The sequence below is a fragment of the Schistocerca americana genome, chromosome 2 (genome assembly GCF_021461395.2).
Source record: "Schistocerca americana isolate TAMUIC-IGC-003095 chromosome 2, iqSchAmer2.1, whole genome shotgun sequence".
Classification (NCBI taxonomy): domain Eukaryota; kingdom Metazoa; phylum Arthropoda; class Insecta; order Orthoptera; family Acrididae; genus Schistocerca; species Schistocerca americana.
Window position 1 is genome coordinate 441,450,033 of NC_060120.1, and position 24,619 is coordinate 441,474,651.

General features: G+C 37.6%; 1 protein-coding gene across 1 annotated transcript in view; it reads left to right on the forward strand.

Annotated features, from left to right (window-relative positions):
• LOC124596565 (ATP-binding cassette sub-family C member 12-like) overlaps positions 1-24,619 on the forward strand; it is a 526,900-nt gene that overhangs the window by 489,095 nt on the left and 13,186 nt on the right. Inside the window, exon 27 of the mRNA XM_047135749.1 lies at positions 15,564-15,756. Coding sequence (XP_046991705.1) covers positions 15,564-15,756 — 193 coding nt within the window. The remainder of the gene's footprint in view (positions 1-15,563; positions 15,757-24,619) is intronic.

Consider the following 24,619-nt stretch of genomic DNA (forward strand, 5'->3'; position numbering starts at 1 on the left):
ATTGACTAAATGTAATATTTGTTATTCTAAAGCTGTTTTTAAATCTTTAAAATATTATATCCATTGTAAAATATTGTTTGTCACATATTGTTATTCAGTTAAACTATTCCCAAAACTCACCAGCTATTCCATCCCCCTCACTCTCTCTTATTTTCAATTATATGCCGACAAAAATATGTAACACTTTTTTTCAAAACTTTGTCATAATTTACCCATTCATCTTTCTCCTCATATAAGCTTCTTTTGAGTCTGAAACAAAACAAGACCATCAGAGATGACAGTACACAACAAAATAGGATTTAAAATTACAAAGTACTGGTAGTTTATCTCACTTATTGTACATTGCCATAACTGAGTGAACCACAAAAATGTAAAACCCCTGTGCTGAATTTTCTAAATAATAGAAAGCAAAAATATATTCTGCAAATGTTGAATCTGTCTTTCCTGTTCTCCGGCTTCTCTCATGTTCTGACAGCTTAACTGCCACAGCTCTGGCATCTTGACCAACAAATACTTTTCCACAGTACTTGCAATTGCTATGCAATAATATTTAGCTGCATTGTTGGTATTGAAGAATGCAGGTCTGTAGTCGTGACATTTAACATTTTTGCAAGACTACCTAAAATTTTTCTAATAACTGGAATTGTGCATCCATTTTTGTCACTACTTATTCATTCCTGTAAGCCTGTGTACAGAAGTGGTATATATAAGTTTTATGCCTTTTCTTTTTTCATAGACTGTCATCAATTAGCTCAGCGCTACAGCCATTACTGAAAGTGATGAGTTTGATTGTCCAAGAGTCTTTCTAAAAGGCAGAAAATGTATTAGGCAATGCACTGTGGAGCGGGTACTGTATGTTTGTGATTTTGTGGGTGCTGGGAGTTTGCAGAGATTACAATATTGGTAGCAGTTGTAATTTCTAACTGAGTGTTTTGTAACAAATGTATCAGGGCTTTACCAAACTTCTGCTCTAGAATTACTAGACTTGACTACTGATTCACTGACTTGTATAAAAGTTGTGCAAATTCAGCTATACTGTCAGCTGATTTACTGTCAGTTATTGGTATTAATGCCTGTGCAATGTCACCAAGATTGGTGTTTGAAATGTGCTCACAAAATATCTTAGCATCAAACTGAAAAATCACTTGAGAGATTTACAAAATTACAAATAATGAATTTAATAGTTACATGTAATTAAAGTGATTGATTGCCAGTCATTTAACATTTCCACCTACTTATGTGCAGTACATTATATTTATTTCTTGCATTTGATGTATTTGTTTTAGCAACATGAGCTCTCTGTCAACAACTGAATTATGTCCAAAGAACTTATGAAAGTCTCAAACATTACTTGCTAAGTCTTATGTCTACTGTAGACTGCTCCAGCTTGTGTCCTATTCAGGACCATTTGAGAGGGTATGTATGCGGGTGGGCAGGGTTGGGCAAACAGCTGATGCATGGGCAGTCTTACAGTGGGACCTCAGTACACATGATCATACTCCATTGGGTAAATGCAGGCATCCAGGTGTGGTCAAGCAGGTCACACATGCACAAGATACTTGCAGTCATGCCATCTTGAAGTTGACCAACACTACCTGCCACTGCCTGCAAGCATACTTCAGGGTGGGCGCAGGTGCACAGTGTACCAAAACAATACCAAGAAATTTTGAGACTCTGTAGAGGATAAGTAATGAAATAAACTGAGAACTGAAACTCGTGTCCAGAAATGTGATCGAACAGTGCAACAAAGCACTGTAATGATAGGTGCCAATGTCTGCTGCTGTCCCATTGCTGTGGCACCAGATATAAGTATTATAAACTCCTCAACTACCTGAGTGATGCTATCCAAATGCATCATTCTCAGCAAGAATCTTACCCTACACAAGATCAGCAACACAGATGAGATTATCATCTATTGAGACATGCCAAGCAATATGACAGAGCATTATAAAGAGGCAATAAATATTTCATTTAGAACAACTGAAAACTAAATGAGAATCTCGTCAGTGTTGCTGCTCTTGTGTAGAAAGTAAGATTCCCACTGCCACATTTGGAATATGTGCCTCAGAAAGTTAAGAAGTTTCTCAGTAAAATCTTCTGGCTGCCTGTGTTATTGAAGTACTTTGTTGAAAAGAGAGACACAAACCTATGGCACTAATCGATACTTCTTTGAAATTTTATCCATGGTATGTTTTAAGTCTCCGCATTTTCCAGAGTATTTAACTGCATTATTTGTTTAGAGAGAGGTACCCTAACTTTCTTTTTATCTTGTGTTGTTGTTGTTGTTGTGGTCTTCAGTCCTGAGACTGGTTTGATGCAGCTCTCCATGCTACTCTATCCTGTGCAAGCTTCTTCATCTCCCAGTACCTACTGCAACCTACATCCATCTGAATCTGCTTAGTGTATTCATCTCTTGGTCTCCCCCTATGATTTTATCTTGTACAAAAGGTAATATCTCTAGTTTCTGGTGAAATTGTAGTTTGCAGATTATTCTCCAATGTGATTCAATAACACACATTATATTTACCCAAATGAGACTTTCTACCAACTTCTCTATTAGATGTGTGCTGTGTGTAATGAGTGACTGTGAGATTCATATCTGCATCATAACAGAGCAGCCTGTGCCATATGGATCCTTCCCACCAACACCAGCTTTTCTGAACTGCGCAGGTGGGAACTTTCCCTGCAATACATCCTACATTCCCGTAACCCTCCTGGCCCATCCAGCCCCCTCCCTGTTCCCATTCCAGCACTACACACCCGTCATTTCACCTTTTACACCCAGTCTTTTAATTTCTTTTATTTTTATTTTTATTCCTCTCCTATCCGCTGCTTACCCCCTCCTCCCTCCGCACATTCTCTCCTACCCTCCATCTAAACTGCAGCACTTCACTGTCCACCATCCCCACCATACTATCCCTCTCTCTCTATGCCCCAGCCTCCTCCTCCCCATACCCAGTCACCTCTTCCATCATGCACTGGTGCTGCTGCTCGCAGTGTGGGTGGTTTCAGTTCTCTGAGTCTGCAGACGTGTGTGCAAGTTGCGTTTGTGTGTGTGTGTGTGTGTGTGTGTGTGTGTGCGCGCGCGCATGTGTGTATGTGTGTCTATTGCTGACAAAGGCCTTTTGGCCAAAAGCTATGTGTGTGTGTGCAAGTTGCGTTTGTGTGTGTGTGTGTGTGTGTGCGTGCGTGCGTGCACGCGCCCGTGTGTATGTGTGTCTATTGCTGACAAAGGCCTTTTGGCCAAAAGCTATAATTGTGTGAATACTTTTGTTGTACCTATCGCAACTCGGCATCTCCGCTATATGGTAAGTAGCAACTTCCCTTCTCTAATTTTGTTACATTCCATCCTAGATTTTCCATTGTTTGATTAATCTACATTTTCTTTTACATATATACAAGTTCCCCCATGTTTTGATTCCATTCTGCAAAACCAGTTTGCAAGGTTAAACTGCAATATTTTTAAGTATTGAAAATACTCGTTTTGTAACCAATGCTCACAAAAACATAATATTGAAACATCTTTCCATTCCCTACTAAGGAGTATATTTATTTTATCAACTTCGTTTGTTAATGACTGTACATTCTGGTGTACAATCTTCAATGTGTAGTTGCAATTTAATTCTGCATCACATTTTTTGTGATACAGTCTACTTCACTACAAAATGTCTTTCACCCTTTTTATAAGACATCACATCTTTCTTTATGACCCATCTGTCCAAAGTACTTTGGACTGCTTCTACACTATGCCTGTTGTGACTCAAATATGCTAAATGACAGGTTTCTTCAACCAAAAATTGTTTCCCACTGTGATTTAAATGAAGGCCATGGCTGTTATGCATGGATCTGTCTAATGTGCTTGCACTTATTAAGTTCACATACAGAAATTTTTGCATACTTCATGTATCTCTACTTTTACTCTTCCTATTAATTTGTTTACACATGACCAGGGAGGTAGGTCGTATCTGTGTGGTTGATTTACAACAGCTACATTTGTGTTGCCTAATTTGGGTAGCACACTTTCATGAACAGTGATGAGTTCACTATCTTTATATCTGGGAACATCATTTGCAACTGCACAAATTATGACAATGTCTTCTGAGTCAAGGTTTTCATACAATTTCACCACTGTTTTTGTCACTTCTGCAATGGCTGCTACTGGTTTGACAAAGGCTTGGACACTTGCATTAGTTTGTGTATCTGCCACCTTTTCTGCTATCTGACATCCACGATTATTGTCAAAACTAAGATTTTCATTCTTTTTTGCACACTTCAGGCCAGTCAACAGATTTTTTATCACATTTCTTTGTTGTGTGAAAAATTTACCGTGCACAGCTGTTGTTGTTTGTAATTGTCATCTGGACTCATATGTTTATGAGTGACATTGTTCGTAGAATCATGTTTGTCATTATAACTATTTGATGCGCTTACTTTTATATTTCCAAGTTTTGTGCTGGTTTCCAAAGTCGTTCTTCCTTTGTTTATATCATTGGTAGCCGATATTTGTTTAAGATTCAGTTGAAGCTCTCTTGAGTTTTACAACCAGGATGTTGCAGCTGTTTCTCCAATAAGGCTACAGTCGTTTTAAGTTCATGGATACCACTGTTTTTTGTAGTTAAAATTAGATGAAAATCTTCAAAGTGTTTACATATGGATGTCACTGAATTTACATTTGCCATGGTTTTTTCACTAGATTTTGATCTTGTAATGATCTCGTTTGCATTTTTTGCTTTAACTTCACAGCAGTCACATTTACCAGGTTGAACCATGAAACTTTTTTGTCCTGAATACATAGAGTCACTCTTTTTTATGTTTCTCGCAGAACTCGATTTTTGTGTACCTTTTTTTCACCACCATCTTACTTATGTTTTGGAGCAGTAGTAATTGTCAATGAAAATACATTATATCAACATTTTAACTCACAACACAGTAAAGATCAATTTATAATGGAACAAGGATACTCTTAAATCAATTTATTTGGTCTTAGTATGAGGGGGTACCCAAAAAAAATTTGAAATTTTTTAGAGCTACATATTTTCAAATTGTATACAAAACAATGTTATCCACTACAGAATACTCTCCATTATGACTAATATATTTGTATCACTGGTGCTTACACTGTTTGAAACATTTTTGTTGTCATCTTTAGAAATAGCTGACAGCTCCTTCCTCATTTTTTTCTTGACTTCTTCAATGTTATCAAATCAGTGTGCTTTCATACCCTTTTCATGTGAGGAAATAAAAAAAAGTCACACAAAGCCAGATCAGGCATTAAGTGCATGGGGTAGTGGAACCAAACCATTTTAGCCAAAAACTGTCTAAAGGAGATGGTGTGTATGCAGGTGCATTGTAATGGTGGAAGAACCTGTCTCCTGTCTGCCACAAATCAGGTCTTTTTTTACTTACACTATTGCACAGTCTTCTTAAAACTTCCTAATAAGAGGTTTGATTGACATTCTGACCTGTGGGAAAAAACTCTGAATGAACTATGCCCTTGGTATCAAAAAAGCAAATCAGCATTGTTTTGATGTTTGATTTCACTTGACATTTTTTTGGATAGGGTCTTCCATTGGCTTGACTGCTGCTTTTTTTCTGGGTTGTAACCACAGCATCATAGCACCATGACTCATCACTAGTAATGACCTTTGACAGAAAATCTGGTCAGTTTCAAGCTGTTGTTTCAAAGCACAGTGTGTTTCAACTTGATGTTCCTTTTGATTGTTGGTCAGAACCTGAGGAACTTAGCACCAAACCTTTTCATTCTCAAATCTTCCATTAAAATTCGCTGAACCAAGCTCCAAGATAATGCAATAATCTCTGACAGTTGGTTTGTTGTCTGTCAATGGTCTGTGAGCACAAGCTCTTGAATTTTCACAATATTTTCATCAATTCTGGCAGCTGATGGATGTCCAGAATGAGGTTTGTTATCAATCAATGTGTCGTCATTTTTAAGTCAAGAAAATCTCTCATTCACTTGAGTTTTTCCCATAACATCATCTTGGTAAGCTGTTTTCAGCATTAAAACAGATTCAGCAGCATTGTTCCAAGTAGAAAACAAAATTTCACTGCTGCACATTGTTCACTTAAACTTGCCATCATAAAAAATGAAACAAGGACAAAACAACGCTAGCAAAAACACTCACTGCAGATGAACAGAACAATCCAGGTCAACAAAAAAGGTGCAGAATATTTATAATATTTTTAATCCCTTCTTATTCATAAGAAAGATGATGCAACCCTACATGATGATTATCAGTCCATCTCATTAACCCCAAACCATGTATAATAACTTTATTCACTACTATATTGACCAGTAGTTAGATTAAAACAACCTGTTCCTTTCCACACAAATGGTTTCTAACCCGATTTTTCTACTGTCAAAGCATCTGAGAGTACAGAATGAAAAATATATGATTGTTTTGAGAACAAAGACCATTAACTGTGTGATGCTGTTTGATGTAAAGTATGATTTATGTACGGACCCCACAATGTCATAATCACAAAGCTCTGTGAAGTATGAGTGAATGCTCTTCATCTGTTTAACTGAGAGGATACTGTTTGTGCATGCAAATAATCAGCAACTAGATTGCTTGCCAGTTAAAAATTATGTGCCACACACAGCTGTTCTTAGATGCTGTTTCTATAGTTCAGACAGTACTATTTACAGATGATATAACATTATTCAAGATCAGTGTCAGTTTAAGGCATAAGCAACACAAGGTTGTGTTGCAGCTGGGGCACCAAGTTGAGAGAGATGCCACAACTGTAAGATTTCTATACAAGATGTATCACAATTAGCAGTAGTCACTTGAGGCACCAAGCTGAGAATGGTATCAGGGGCACCCAAGAGCAAGATTTGTGTACAGTACTTATCACAATTATTTGTGCAAACTGACAAGAGTGACAGCATACAAGCAAAAAGGGTAGAAAGGGATGCACCAAATGATAAGTTGCTTGTGTAGAAAAATGTTCTCAAATCAACTCTGTTCAAGAAGTCAACCTAGATGACTGGAAACATACACCTAAACAGCAATAACTAGGTTTAGCAACTGATTTCAGCATAAGGTATTAATGCTAAATATCAGCAAAAGAGAGTGCATTATATTTTGTTTAAATGTCTCCAATCAGGACATTAAAAAAAGTTTAACTTCTTGGGTTTCAAATTGATCAGTGACCTTTACGATTATTCATCAGACTACCTCATGTGATCCTCTGTTCCACAATTTGAAATACTATGTTTGTAAAACTTTACATATTTTGCTTTTCTGAAATGCTCATCTAGCTTACAAAATCCTTCCGCAAAGGTAAGCCCACTGACTCAAAAATATTATTTAAGTAGTAAAAATAAGTGTAATTCAATGCAAACACCCATCAAAATGGTTCCATTCAAAAGTAATTCTAACATGTGTTAAGACATTTGCCTCACAGGGAGATGAGGTGATCAATTCCTATTTCATAGAAAGCAGCCACACACTGACAAATCCACAACCACAGCCACTCTTGCACCTCCTGATCCAAAAATCACACAGTAAAAGGTCTGGGCTGTATGGAGGCTATTGCAGTGTGTCCCAACCAAATTGCTGAAGAGTAGCCTTCATCAGTTTGGTAGTGTGTGGGAAGAGAGTATTATCATGTGACAGGATGGTCCTGTTGAACAGCATTCCTGGGTGTTTTGACATTATGGTTCGTCACAGTTTCTGCAAAGTATTTCCATAGCACTGCACACTGATTGTGGCTCCATGCTCAAAGAACTTGACAAGCAGAAGGCCCGTGCAGCTGGTGATCATCATGTCCTTACGGGAACTTGTGTGAAGAGCTTTGGATTTCTTTGGTGGGGGAGATGTGAGATGACTTCACTTTTGGCTTTGTCATTTGCACTGGGGCTGTAGGAATGTTGTCAGATGGAATCATCCTGTTACACTTCAGTGATTTGGATGGGAAACACGACAACATCCTCTGTACAGGCCAGGTCTTTCACTATGTGATTTTCACATCTTTGGTGAATGCCAGGTCTTTCACTATGTGATTTTCACATCTTTGGTGAACTGAAGAAAGTAATGAGTGGGTGCCAGTTTGAGGCAGACAAGGAAGTACAAGAGTGAGTGTAGTTGTGCAGCTGTTAATAGGTGATTGCACTCTACAAAACAGGAACTGATCATTTGTCCTCCATTGGGCTAAATATCTTACTGCTTGTGGTGATTACTTTTGAATGGAACTGTCCAATTGTGGCAGGTATTTGGTTTTCATTAGACTGCTCCTCATATTCATCCCATGGTATACAATTTTCAAATCATTTGATTTATTGTACAGGAAAAAATTCCCTTGTATGAATTGAAAAATTGTCATCTGTGAGCAATCTTTCCAGTAAACTTAGCTCCTTTTGAATACGATCAGGTCTTTTAGTTTATTATGAATACCATACATTCTGATCACTCTGATGTTTAGAAACAGTTACAAGTGGTGCATCCAATCCCTCCATATAAAGATTATGACATGACTAGTTCAAACTAATAAGCATAGGCTATCTTCTGAATGTCCATGTTTATGGTAACTGATAAAATACACAGGGTAAGGGCACAGTCTACCGTAATAGTCATGATGCCCCATCTCTTTTTTGTTACCCAATGCAACTGCAGCATGTCAGGCAGCCAGGAAGTTACACTATTGAGTTCAGCGAGATCTTGTGAAAGCATAAACAGATCATAATTGTTTATATTTGTCTCCAGAACACTTTTTACCAATGGGAGTATCTGTAGAACAATAAATTGCAGCAACAGCAACAAGAATATACCATACTTGCATTTTTTTAGGTTTCCAAACAACACTAAGAGGTGTGAACTGCTACTTTACACAACAGTTTATTTACAATTTCTGGAGAATGTTGTGTTCTTTAAGAACACAAAAATTGCTAGTATACAGCAGAAGACCTGACCTTTTGCAGAAAGGCATTGTATATCTACTCAAAAATGTAAATTTTTCTTCACTACAGTTCCAGTGAAATCAGTGAGTATGGAACATAGGATACATGTAAAGAATCCATTGCCTCCATCATTTAATGTAGCAGAAAGGCTACCACAACTGTAGGTGAAGGACAAACCTCACAGATGTGATAAAAAAGAATAAAAGCAATAAAACTGTTTCCCAACACAGAAGAAATCAATTTCACAACTGTTTCTGCATCTGAGCCATAAATGGCAAGAATCTTCATCACATACACTTTTGAAGCAACAGTAATACATTTACAAAAATACTAACATATTATAAAATAGAGTGAAGTGTAAGACTATGTGAAACATTAGGCTCCATACAAAGTTCTTACATGTCAAGGAAAGTGCCTATCATAATAAGAACAGACAACAAAAGAAATATAGTCTTATGCATGAAATATCAGTATGTGTTTATATTCTCTTGTTTTCAGTAGAGTAAGCTGCAATTATACACGTAGTTGAAAGTATTTCTTCATAATTAAGTTGTAGCTTATGTTACTGAATCATGGAGATTCAGCTGTTTTTAAATGTATTTCATGATCATTCATATCTCTTGATAAATTACTAATGCTTCAAATGATAAAACATAATAACTGTTAAGCAAATTAACAAGAGAAATAATTAAAAACAAATCTTTATTTTATGGCTGCTTTCTGCCACTTGGGGTGTTAGTGTTGCACCAACTGTCAGACATTAACTTTATTTGTAGCTTATATGTACCTTCTGATTTAATTTTTTGTCAAGATTTAGTGCTAAGAACTTCACATGGTTTGTTTCTGTGATCTGATCACTGCAAGCTATCTGTTCTAGTTATTTACTTCCAAGTGTCATCATCTGTGTTTTGTCATATTCTGTTTTAGTCCATTCTGATAGGTTCAGCATTCAAGCTTTTATTAATCATTTTCATCACTTTCTGAAACTTATCAGGCATCTCATTTTCAACTACAAATGGTGTGCCATCTGTGAATAACATACATGAGCATCTATAATAACTGCTAGATCATTTACATACAACAGGAACAGATAGGACCCCAATATTGAACCCTGTGGTACTCCTTGCAGAACTGTTTTCCCATTAGAAGGGGAACTGTTTGCATTTGAAATGATAATTATCCATCAGTGCCTATCTGTTAAGTGTGCACTGAACCACTGTAAAGCTTTTTTCCTGATTCCATATGTATGTAAGTTGTGGAGAAGTAAGGAGTGGTTCACTGAATCACATGCTTTTGACAGGTAATAGAATATCCCTTTGACTTTTTGTCTGTATCAAAACTGGGGCATATTTTCTAGTAAACTCTTATGGCATTTACAGTACATTTTCCTTGCTGAGAACCATACTGAGCATCAGTTCATCATTATATGCAAAGAGTTCTGTACTGCAAAACAGAAAAAGTCTCCAGAATTACACACAGGGAATTATGTGATGCTGACTGAATAACATTTCATCTTCTGCCTAATGTGTCACTGGATATGATTACTGAAGATGCATATGGTTCGCACAAAAGACTGAAGTGCAATCCTCTGTGTTGGTTATTGCAAGTGCAGACAACTATTCCCCTTCGTGATATAAATTTCTTGGCGATACTTATTTCAACGAACTCCTTGGAATACATACCAAGCAAATACATACATATTATAAAAATGGATCTGCATATATTTATGTATGTACAGCCCACATCTCCTCCTAAAACACAGGACTGATTTTAACCAAACTTGGTACAAAGATCACCTACTGTCTGGAAATCATTTGTGTAGGGGTAAACTATCTACATATCAAAGGAGTGGGTGTGGAGGTGGAAAAGCAGAGTAGCCCATGATGCACAAATACCCAGATTTTAGTCATCCAGTATTTGAGAATGAGAGCAGTTAGAGACTTGCAACACCCTTTACACAACCTTAACAAAACTTTTTGTTATTGATGACTCCCCCACAAAATGATGAAAGGAAAAAAGTTCATTGAAACTTCCTGGCATATTAAAACTGTGTGCCTGACCGAGACTCGAACTCGGGACCTTTGCCTTTCGCGGGCAAGTGCTCTACCAACTGAGCTACCGAAGCACGACTCACGGCCGGTACTCACAGCTTTACTTCTGCCAGTACCTGGTCTCCTATCTTCCAAACTTTACAGAAGCTCTCCTGCGAACCTTGCAGAACTACCACTCCTGAAAGAAAGGATATTGCGGAGACATGGCTTAGCCACAGCCTCGGGGATGTTTCCAGAATGAGATTTTCACTCTGCTGTGGAGTGTGCGCTGATATGAAACTTCTTGGCAGATTAAAACTGTGTGCCCGACCGAGACTCGAACTCGGTCGGGCACACAGTTTTAATCTGCCAGGAAGTTTCATATCAGTGCACACTCCGCTGCAGAGTGAAAATCTCATTCTAAAAAGTTCATTGCTTACTACATTTTAGCTGTTCTTTTAGTATAACTACTGCATAAAGCATGACGTTTTAATTAATTGCTTCTTTATTACTAACTGTATTTGCAACACATTTTGGAGTCAGTATTCACACATACCGTTGAATGTAAAAGAAAAATTGATTCGTGTACAATACACAGTGCAGGAGATATGGCATTAAATTCTGAGATGCATGAAAAACTACTGAATCATGCATGATATTTCGGTTTACTACTTCTTTAATACTGACCAACAATATTACTAATATTAAAATATTGTACTATGATTTTTTGGAAGTAGGGAAGTTAATTTGAAATATTGAGTTTAATAATAGCCTTGAAAGTTAATTTCTGATATCTGCTTTAAGTATTCCTGATTGAAATAAATTTAACTCCCTAAAAGACATTTATTGATTGTTAAACAGTTAGTAAGTAAATTTATAAAACTTTTAATCATTTCTGTTGGTGGAAACCTTCTGCAGTGGTAAAACAGTGCACAAAAAATTATTACTTGCTTATTAACTGATTTGCATTCCACCATCCAGCATCAGTTTCCCATGAGAACATTGACTGATGGCATTGCTCAGAGGTCCATGACTGATCTCAAAATTATGCAGTTTGCATAATTACACTGCCCGGATACTGATAGAAAAGATTGGTAAAAGTGATTTCAGGAATGCTGAAATAGAAGTTTGATAAAGTAAATGCCAATTGAATACTAGTAGTATTTGGCTGTGGCCACTAGTAAATTTGTTGGCAACTCTCCTTTGCAGCAGTGTGAAAAAGTTCTAAGATGCAATACAATAAATTGAGATACAGCATTAACGGAAGAGAAAAGTAGGTTTCTTGATTCAAATACAACTGTTACCATTAAATTAACATAATTATTTAATCAATAGTAACATTTACGGAACAGCAAGAAGTAACAAACAAGAGAGAGAGAGAGCAGGAGCACAGATCTTGCTTTTAAACAGTCAAAATAAATTACGGTGACTGCCTTTAGCTTGATTTATAGAGCGACTTTTATAAAGTTTCGATATATAAACATTGCTCTGGAACATTCTTTGTATGAACATTAAAAAGTAATTTTTATATTAAATTATGACCCTTTCTCATTAATTTACAGATTTATTTACACAGAGAAAATTTATTCTTAAGGTCTTTTGGTATTAACTAAACATGTGGGGCCTATACTATTAATTATTCAAAAAGCAATATTTCAGACCCTGTTTGCTACACATTTAGCAGACAGTATCAACATAAATTTACTGAATGTACTTACAAAAATATAGCAATGTATGACACATAGTCTAGAAGATATGATGTCAAATACTGAAATGCATGAAAAACTGGTGCGTCATCCAAGATGTTTTAATTTGTTGCTTCTTTATTTGTAACTTTATTTGCAACACATTTCGCAGGCCATAGCCACACATACCACTGGATGTACCTGCAAAATTGTATCACTGTACAGCTTATAGTTCAGGACTTATGATACCATAAACATTGAGCTGCATGAAAATGAAACCACAGGGCAAAATTTGCTAGAGATACAGACAAAAATGTAAACAAATATGAGTGAAATACATTAAATATATGAGAACTATATGTGACTTGTGTGTACATGAGCAAAGCCATGGACAAGAAACTCCTGTTAAATCCCTGGAATGATTTCAACCAAATTTGGTACATATAGAAGTCACGATTTGTAAAGAAATACTGTAGGGCTAAGAATCACAAGCCTCCTATAGGGTTGATAACATGGAGAGAGAAGGGGGGAGGAGGATATGGACAGACAGAGAGAGGGAAGGAGGAGATGGCCACAGACAGGGGGCAAGGAGGAGATGGACAGACAGAGGAGAGGGTGAAACTGACAGAGAGAGGGGAGAGGAAGAGCTGGACAGAGAAAGGAAAGAGGAGGAGATGGCAGAGACAGAGAGAGGAAGACATAGACAGAGAGAGGGAGGAGGAGGAGATGAACAGAGAGAGTGGAGGACGAAATGAACAGAGAAAGGCAAGAGGAAGAGATGGACAGAGAGAAGAGAGAGGAGAAGATTGACAGAAAAAGGAAGGCGGAGAAAATGAACAGGGAGAAGAAGCGAGAGACAGAGAGGGGAAGAAGGATATGGACAGAGAGGAGGTAGAGGATGTGGAATTAGAGGAGGGAGGAGGAGATGGACAGAAGGAAGAAGAGTAGGTGGACAGAGAGAGTGGGAGGAGTAGATAGACAGAAAGAGGGGCAGGAGGACATGGTTAGAGTGGGGGGGAAGAAGGAAATAGACAGAGAGAGAGGAAAGAGCAGCAAGGCCAATAGAAGATTTGACTAAATACATACCTTTCAACTCCAGATCCTCAGCTAGAGAGCTATAAAGCAAACTAGAAAAATTTTGGAAATGACAAGTGTAGTCCCCCTCTTGGATTTTTCTGTAACTTATTGCTTCTTTCACCTCTGACAATGATTTTGATTTGTAAAAAATGTCAAGTTCCAATTTTGTTTGGAGTCCATGTTAAATTTAAAGTCCCTCTGTAACTGTAGTATTAAAATGTCTTTGGGAAGCCGATCCCATCATAATAATAGCCTATATATGAGTACAGCTTGTTCTCCATAAAATAGAAAAAGTACCATAGTAGTTCTGGCCCAGCATTGGCTTGATAAAGGACATCTATAGGAAGGAATAACAATATTATGTATTACTTGACCAAATATTCTGTGTTTCTGGTCATGGTGATTAACTTGGTCATGTGATACATTACAGCCTTCTATTAATTCAATCTATTATTTGGTGCAAGCAGTGAGCATAGAGAATGTCTTCGTATATGTCTTGCTATTAACTGATTTTATTTATTTATTTATGCTAAGAAAAAGAAACAGTGATGGTACCAATACAGAATGTTTGCAAAGTGTCAAAGTTGAGTAAGTTGATGTTATGCAAATTTTTGGAGAACAGAAACAATGCTGACAAATGTAGGATTCAAATACTTACTCCATGGAGTACTTCATTGATGATATACATAAATGTTTTGTTACACAACAATTTCTGCAATGCTATGGAAAATATGTTGAGATATTAACTTGGCAAAAATTTCGCAGCCTTTATCACACTGAATCTCAACTCAATTTTACCAAAGAAACTGTTAAAAAGATTGATGTATATAGTGCATTTGGTATTAAACTAAACCAGTTGACAACTAAGTGAGTATATGTGAACAAGAAAACATAGTTGTGGAGAGATAATATTAATTCAGATGTTAATGGAAAATGAAGCATCTGGTTCAAACAGCTAGTGGTTAGCCATCCCGAAGAGACCACCAGTGCAAAGTCAGTAAAAACATTGGCATTTTAGACACTTTAATATTTCATAATGATACAGCCCAATACCCTAAATGATTTTGTTCAAATTGGAATTGGCTAAAAAAGCCTACAAACTTATTTTCCATGATTTATTCAAACAAGACAGGGATTCACACTCCTTACAAATAGTAAATACCACAGTGCTAGGTGTGTTGTTGAAAAATAATACCAGTCAATATATATTTTTGCCTGATTTTAAGCTTGTGACAGTGCTCCATTTGTAAGTATACTACAACTGTGGTGGTATTTCCATTTCCCTATTTTGTTGGAATAAATATGATGATGATGCTGCTATAGTGTAGAATACAGTTCACCTTTTCAGGTGCTAAAACTAAATGTTGTTTTTTGTTCTCAGATGTTGTATCCTGTTGGTTGTTAATGACTGACATAATGTACCTCACTAATGTAGTGAAGCACATGAATACCTTCCAATAACATAATCCTATCTTTAATTAGATAAAGATCCATATAAGTATATTCCAGTAATATATTTTAGTACATGTAAAACAAGAAATCTGAATATAATGTATGCTGCTCTATTCTGTTCTTACTGGCACGGTGGTCAGTTCTGAGACTGCAAGTACAAAGCCTAAAGATCTGATCTTTTGGACTGAACATATTAATGTGCTGTGGTATTCAAACCAGCCTTAGTTTTGGTGAGTGACTTTCATTTTCTGAGAGCAGCTTCAGCAACTGCCTAAGAAATGCGCCATTTCATGCAATTTGCTGTGAAGTGTGAGAATAAAGTAAAAGTCTAATTAAGTTCATGTTAAGCATTTTATTTCAGAAAGTTTTGATTTACTGATTCAGTTTTTATTTTTACAGATCAAATCTCATTGACAACAATGACAGCAGTATTTGTAATGTATATGAAGCACTGGAAGCAGTTGGGATGAGAGAAAAAGTAGAGGAGTTGCCTGAGCAGGCTGAAACAGCAGTGCAAACGGGCACCAACTTATTCACCACAGGGGAATGTCAGTTACTATATTTGGCAAGAGCAATTCTCAGTAACCCCAAGGTTAGCATTTATTATTATATCGATGGAATGATTGTTAGAGAAAGGATAGTGTTATTTAATTATTAATGTTATTTTAAGTTTGCATGCACATGCCTTTATTAGTCTTGGTCTCAATAATAGTACTTCTACATACATTTCAGTAACCTTTTGGACCAATTTAACAGACGCCAGATGCCAGTTGCATTTCCTCCAACTTTTTCTGTTTTGTGTGAAGTAACTGACCTTTGTCCTGCCTTCCTTGATGTCTGTCTTTTATAGACTTGCAAAAAGGAAGAAAGGACTATCACCTCAATCTGCAGAACTTCTCACATCACCCAAACCATGCACCCCCACCTTTTACCTTCTTCTTAAGATCCACAAACCCAATCATCCTGGCCATCCTATAGTTGCTAGCTTCAAAGCACCCACTGAACATATATCTGCTTTAGTTGATTAACACCTGCACCCATAGTACAAAGATTCCTCTCCTACATCAAAGATACCAGCCATTTCCTAGATCATCAGAAATCTGCACATGTCCCACTCTCACCACACACCTTCCTTGTCACCATTGATGCTGTCTCCCTCTATATCAACATGCCCTATGTACATGGTCTGTCTGCTATTGAACATTTCCTCAGTCAGTGCTCACCTGATTCCAAATCTACGACATACTTTCTACTCACCTTAATCAACAACTACTTCACCTTTGAGGGGCAGACATACAAACAGACCAAGGGTACAGCCATGGGAACCAGAGTGGCTCCTTCCTCTGCCAACCTTTTCATGGGTCACTTGGAGGGGGCTTTCCTGGGATCCATAAGCTATCGGCCCCTGGTTTGGTTTAGATACATTGATGACATCTTTACCATATGGACACATGGTGAGGCTCACCTGCTAAAATTCCTGTAATCTCTAAATACCTTCTCCCAGTTAAATTTCACATGGTCCTATTCTGAACCCCATACCACTTTCCTTGATGTTGATCTCATCCTCACTGAAGGGCAGCAACAGACTTCTATCCACATTAAACCTACCAAAAAACAACAGCACTTACGTTTTGACAGTTGCCATCCTTCCCACATCAAATGTTCCCTCCCATACAGCCTTAGCAACAGAGGCAAACATATTTGTGTGATCTGAGGTTTTCCCGGCGTACAGAAATCTTGAAAATTTCTTGGGTATTCAGCTGTGTAGTGCTGTCCAAAAAGTGGGATATTTCGGCAAGCCAACTTCTTGCCATCTTCAGGCATTCTGGGAGTCTTATTGATCTCTGATGGATGCCGACTTTATATAACCTCCACCCCTCTCCCACAGCCTCCATCTGGGCACTTCCGAGCAGTCCACAGCCAGTGGTGGGGAAAGGCGGCAGTGGGTGCTGGGGGAAGCACAGCTCCCTGTGACAGATCATGGGCCACAGTCCTTCTGTGGCCAGGGCCACTTGTGGAACTCTGCCGTCTTGGTGACAATGCTTCTTCTTCTTATTCATCAGGTGTCCTGACAGGAGTGGATTTCCATGTAGACTCTCATGTTTTAATTATACTCAAAACTGGATCCCAGGCCTTACTTAACTGGAAACCACTGTCTTTATTTATTAGTTCATCATGCAGCGAGATCTCCACTGACTCTTTGAGGATACAGTCCCAGAAGGTGTTCAATTTCTGTAACACCTTTGTGCCATCGTAGCTCATGTCTTGTCCATGTGAGATGCAGTGCCCTGCCATGGCGGACTTGGTCAGCTGTGCATTGTCTGTGCGTCATTTATGTTCACTGCATCTCTCCTGTACCATCCGGATGGTCTGGCCTACATACATTTCACTGCACTGGCAAGGGGTGCTGTAAACTCCTGGTTTCCGGGGCCCTAAGTCACCCTTGACTGATCCTAATACTGTTTTCGTTTTGGATGGAGGGCAAAACACAAACTTGACATACTCAGAAAATAAATAGCTATGTCATAGCAACTAGGCTGGCTGAACATGAATGCAGTTGGAGGTTGCAGAATTCTGACTCCGCATTTGCTGAGCATGTACTGAGTAAGGGTCACAATTACCAGCCAGTGCCCTATGTACTTCACTTAGCAAACAAAGGCCTTAAACTCAACCTGCTGGAAGCCCTGGAAATTAACAAACATCTTGCTCACAATCCAGCTCTAATCCTAAATGACAGACAAAGCTCAACACCTCCCCTCTCCTAAACCTCATATAATCATCTCTGTTGTTCATTACTTCCCACACTGTCTGCTCCTATATATTCTCATCTTCCTGTATTCATTAAGTTCTTTTGTTTTATTGAAGTTGTCTATATATTCCATATAGACTGTAGTTCCAATTGTTAAGGCTTTCTTTTAACTGGTACTTGCATTACTGTCCATGTTTAACACCACTTGTAGTTGTCTCATCAAATATTGTTTATATCTTACTTGATTCATTTATTTAATGCAAACTGTTACATAGCCACAGTTTTGAATATAATGTTAATGTTAAAGTGCAGTACCAGCACACTCTCAAAGAGTACATTTACAGTATGCTCCCTCCAATGCCTCCATTTTCCTGCATTTATTTATTTCTGTTTATCTTTCTGATATTGCTTAAGTTCCTTATGTATTCTGTAGTTACATTGATAATTGTTTCTTCTCTTAATTGGTTTGTGTATCACTCTCCATGTTTTATACCTCCTGATGTAACCTTCTCAAGTACTGATCTTATTTTATTTTATTAGTTTTGTTTATTAATAAAAGCTGTTATGTAGGCATGCTGTTCCTATTTTGTGTTTAAGGTTTTCCTGTCTACTCCATTTTTATTTATTTACTGTTCAATTTTTTACTTCTTCATTGCATTTCCATCACACTGTCAAAGATGTTACTTATTGTATGTTTTGGCTTCAGTCTAGGTGTGTTACTTCTTTGGTGACAATACTCAGTAAATGTCTGAAGATAGCCTTGTAAGCCAAAAACTGGTTAACACAATAAAAGTAATATTGTAGAATAAAAGCAAACTGGTACTTTTCATTTATTATAATGTTGTTCTATCAAGAACCGATGGAAGATTCTGTTAACAAAATACTATGTCTTTACCAATTGCTGCATACCTTATGTATCTTTGGTTGTCATAACATGCATGGGAAATTATGGACTTTCTTTTCATGCAGCTTCATTTCTGCACTGACCTAAACTAAAGACATCTGTGAACCTTTTCAGAATTGATAACAGAGCCCCATCATTTTTTGTCGACTCTCTGTTCTCATTATATTTGGATACAGACCTAGCATGTAAGTTTATTTAATTTTCATAGCAGATCACTGAACTGTCCCTGAAGAATCTGGTCATGTTGTGCAACAGGTGTGCTTGTTTCAATCACATCAAATGCTTTGTGTGAAATGGGTCATCTTCTGGAAGATAAGATGTTTTCTAAAACATTAATACACACATTTTTATCTCTCTCATATTCCATAGTATTCACAATCAATTTTATACATAAGCTTTATTTCTCTACCTTTTCAGAAAAAGCTGTCATTTGTAACTTGCAGTTAATTGTTTATTGCAGTTTTCTGTATTTTTTTGCTCTTTCAAGGGCATCATTAGTTTCTTTGTGCTTTGTGAGTCACTTATAAAGGCCAAGCTCCATGGCCCTGTGGGAGGTCTCATAATGCTGTCTGACGTGGCTGTAAAAAATTCTACCTTTGTTAATCCTCTTTAAATGTCAGTAAGTAGGCTTGAAACAGTAATTAGTGTGTCATTTCAGTCCAACAATAGTATATGCACACTCTAAGAAGACTCTCAGCGAGGTGATAGGTGAGATTAACTGCATCAATTAAACTGATTGCTTGTAAATAGAGCTGACTCATTTCTGCTTGGTAGTAATTTCAGACAGTAGGCAACAGTGTGATTACTGGGTCTAATATATCACAAAATAAGTTGATTTCAAATTCATTTACACATAACATTTCATCAGTCATTAACCCAGTGTATCACTTCTGTTCTTGTAGATGTAGATGCACTAGTGTTGTTTGTTAGTTCGCATTAGCAAAGATCAGAAATAGTTAATACACATCACCATCATTTAAATTCTATCAGTTCAAGTAGTACCAGCAACTACCTCAATGACAGTCTTCTTAGAGTGTGCACAGCAAACAATTCACACTTTGGAAAATCATGTAGGATGTAGACCCTACACTATACCCCGTAGTATAACTTAGTGATGTAAAGTGAGGGGAATGTCACTGCCCACAATAGTTGGGCTAAACCTCACAGTCCACTCAACAACACTATGTTGAAGAAGGCAGTAATGGAAGGTAGCATGGCCCAAAAGAGTGACTCTTTTTGCAGCTTCCTTTGTTGCATGGTACAGCAGCTCCATAATCTAACACCTTCTTTTAACCTTTCCTACTCTTTTCTGACAGAGAAGATGGTATTCTTTCCAACATAAATTGAAACTTCTTTCAATTAAACTGGCCTATAATACATTCTCATAAAAAATTCTATCAAATGAGTGATACACAGGCCTCTTGGGAAAAATCCGAGCTTCATCAGTTCTCTGGGATATAATAAGTTTTCTACATCTCATATAAATTTTCGTTCTTGTGGCATGGTAAATATCCAAACACAGCAACTCAGTTATACAGAAAAATGGTAATTTTATAATCTGGACTGTGTTTACTATTGGCTTGGTTTTTGGGGCATTTCCCAATCATGTAAACATGTCACTGCTGTAGAGAAACACTACGAGCAGGCCAGTATCAACAACAGCTTCACTCAGTTTGTGTTTGGCGCTGCAGTAACATGCCACATAGAGGCATACAACAGAGTACGGTTAGTGGCTTTACTTTCAGCAGTTCATACACAGCAAGATATTGTCAGTCAGTTAATGTCACTCACATTGGTGTGTCTAAGGTGTGGAGAAAGTACAGAGAGATGGAAATGTGAATGATAGACCTCACAGTCATTGTCCTCATATGACAACACCATCATGTGCTCATCATCAGCTGCCAGACATATTGGAAATGATTCCTTCCAAGCAACAGGGATTCTTTTCTCAGACCAAATAGTGCTTAGAAGATTGCATCAAGATGGTTTTCATTACAGAAGACCAATGAGACATTTTGCATTGAACCAATGAAACTGACACAGTCATAGGACCTGGGCTCTTGCACATCAATATTGGATCATTGCAGAATGGAGTAATGCCATGTTTGCTGATGAGACCAGGATTGTTTTATGACCAGACACTACACCTGCTAGGGTCATAGCACAGTAACTGAATCCAGACAATATTCAGGACCTCACTGAAGCTTCCACTGAGGAGTGGGACTTCATACCCCAAGGTAAACTTGATGGTCTCATCCAGAGTGTGCCTTGTAGAGTGGAAGAACTCATCCGTGTGCAGGGAGGACATACTCACTACTAAAGACTGATAATCATCGTCATGAGATAACAATTTTCACTATTTTTGTTTTTAGATGTGCACTTAGGAGAGAAGACTGCTTTGTTTTGTAATGATTTTTTGTAACTTATGAAAATCATTCTTGTTTTCAGAAGGAATTAGGTTTATTTTGTTAATAAGGTATTGTACAATTCTCAGTGGGTGTACTATAAGAAGTCATTATAATAATTTCACACTATTGTTAAGGTGTGTTGCTTGTTCCCCTTTTCTTTATAACAGGTTGTGCAAACAACAGAATGACCAAGAGTTCCAAGTAACTGTAAAAAAGCACATATATTTTCAAGAATGGGGATCAGATAAATGTGTGCTATTATGGGCCTTAATTGCTGATGCCAGTCTGTTGTAGAATTATGGAGCATGTTTTATATTTTTTATTACATTATTAGCAATTATTCAGTAGAAAAAGGCAAAAATATAAAATACTTAAGACTGTGTGTCAAGAGCTTCATGCTTTGACATATGATCATGTTATAAGCATGAAAGTGCCACAGAGCTTATCATACAACTCCTGTGACAGGGTGTACAAGAGAGTTATCGTGTGTTACTGGCAATTTTACTGTTATGATTCTAAGAATAAATATTCCAAGAAGAGTCCTGCAAATTATTACTTACATTCCACAGACATCTCATGAAATGACCATAGTGCTCAGTTGCATTAAGACAATGGCACTGGCAAAGTTTGTGTAGGGGAAGGTAAAGGAAACAATCACAAGAAGAGCATCAGGTGATAAAGGGGCAGTAATCGTAAGAGCTTGGGGAAGGTGATTCGTCTCTTTGTTCCAATAGGATGGACAGCAGGTAATAAGTAGAAGGTGTTGGTCCACAAGGGAAGAAAGTACATCATCTATAATTGGGTATCCTGGATGGTTGGGGTTATAGATTTTTGGAAACCTGTAGAAAGTTGGAGTCCAGGGAATTATGAAAGGGAAAAAGGAGAAAGACTCAGGAAAGAGGTTTTTGGAGTGGCCTAAGAATTTGAGAAATGTTTAGAGGTGGCGCTGGACTACTGGAGCCCGGTTACTGCAACAGAGTTGGAAGATGGGTGTGTCCGAAGACTAGCAAAGGTCTCTGTCAGATCACTTGCTGTTCCTAACAATAGTGGCAGAGCCTTGACCAACAGTGAGAATGCTCATGGTCAGAATTTGTTTTGAGTAATGGAAATAGGGCCATTTCGAGAACATTTTTTCACACAAGTGACTTATATGTGGTACCCTTCCCCTCCCCCCCCCCCCCCCCCCCCCTTTTGCCTCATGCACTTTGACTGCACCAGGTTTCATTACTAATTTCAACACACATTGTACACAAATCTTGCTCTTTGGTTCTCCTGGTGCCCCTCTCACCTTGGTGTCTCAAGCGGCTGCAGCTAACTGTGATATGCCTTGTATAGAAATCTTACAGTTGTGCCACCTCCGGCACACTTCTCAACTTGGTAACTCAAGTGATGACTGGTGTCACTTGGGCCTTAAACTGGCCGTTAATGGAAACTGGCTCTTTCTGTATTTTGGAGGTTGATCTCAATGGAGAGATGTAAAGTGGCTGTTTCTGTGGTTTGGAGGTTTATCTCATTGAAGAGTGATCTAGTGAAGAAAAATGAACTAAGGTTAAAGATTAAGAATTTCTGGGAAGTAATCATGAATGAAAATACATGGTAGAAGTCAAATGAAGAAGTCTGTCTTTGATGAGTCCAGCATTATTAAACTGGGTATAAAGTGTTTGAGAAAGACTGAAATTCTACAGAATTGTGATTGATAACTACAGGTTTGCAGCTGCTCTATGGGACTATTCAATTTCCACAAACAAAAGCAACTGAAAAGATAAGACAATATTACAAGTTGATCAGCACTAGGATATCAAAGATTGAATGAAGGAGGAAAATATAGTGTAATGGGGAAGATAAGATGTGAATGAATGAGCAAGCAGAAAGAAAGGAATACAGGAGCATGAGCATTAATAAAAGAGACTGATGAAAGGTATGGCTTTGTAGCTGAGTGATAAAGTGTCTGACCATAAATTGAAAGACGTGGTTTAATCCCTTATCCTGGGATTTTTCATTGTCACTTTTTTTCTGCTGAAAATGATTTATGCATGCCAAGTTTTACTGTGTGGTTGGCCACTTTAAACTGCATGTCCCCCCAATAACTGGCTGGGCAAGTCAGTTTAAAGGATGGAGAAAGGCAAGGTTTTCCTGCCCCCAATAGGATCATGTTCAGTAAAGCACATCGGTGTTCAAGCCAACCCAATTTCACAATAGCTTTGTTCTTTACATTATGGATGAAGTAAATGCACAGAATTGGAGATGGAAGTTTCTTTTAATTTAATGAGTTATATTTTGAATGAAACTTAACTATAAACATAGCTCTTCAGGCTTAAATAGGCTGGACAAGATAGGATTAGTAATAATAGAGCAGAGAAATAAATCCCAAATTATTATGTGCACAGTCAGCATTGCTCCCTTGTATTGGATGGCCTCTGTTACACAGTTTACATTAATGAAAAATGTGCTACATAACACAGAACCTTCTAATACTCTGGTTTCTGTAGAATTGTTTATTGGTCCAAAAACACATATAATAAGTTTTGTTGTGCACCATACTGCATACATTTGAAGACTACTGCTGGTGGAAACCTCATAACAACTAGTGAAAACTGTCTTATTGGCAAGTGTCTGGCAATCATTTTGTGGTCGGCTTTGTTGGTTGTGTTAATACATCATTATAAGTTAAGTCTAAGTATTTTATATTTCTCTTTACCTTGTCTCTCTTTACTCTTCTGTTTCCAAATTTTCTGTCTGATCTCTACCTTTTTTCCATGGCTGATCATTTTGAACTAAAGTCAAAAAAATGTTCAAATGTGTGTGAATTCCTAAGAGACCAAACTGCTGAGGTCATCAGTCTCTGGACTTACACACTACTTAAACTAACTTATGCTAAGAACAACACACACAACCAATGCCCAAGGGAGGACTCGAACCTCCAGCAGGGGGAACTAAAGTCATGCACAATGAACTTCACTTCTCCCCTTTCACTGTTCTACACCAGTGTATCAAATGTTTTCTGTCTGCTTAGGCTCAGTGATCCCTTCTACGTGTTCTTAGCTTCTGAAACATTTTGTATACTCATGAAATGCATGAAGATGTTATAAAAAATAAATAAATGTTGCCATAGTTTAGTGATACAGTCAAATAAACACGCCCCTTTATTACTCAATGATGTATGTGCAAGTTTATGTTTTAAATCTCAGTGCAGCATAATATGTCACACAGAAGGCAGGTGACTGTTATTATAATACTGTAATTAGTAGTTCTGCACACAGGCTGACTGGGTCACACAGGTAAAAGTCAGACATCAGACAAGGATCAATAACGTCATTCTTTGTCTGATGTCCGACTTTTACCTGTGTGACCCAGTCAGCCTGTGTGCAGAACTACTGATTATTGCTGATTCTTT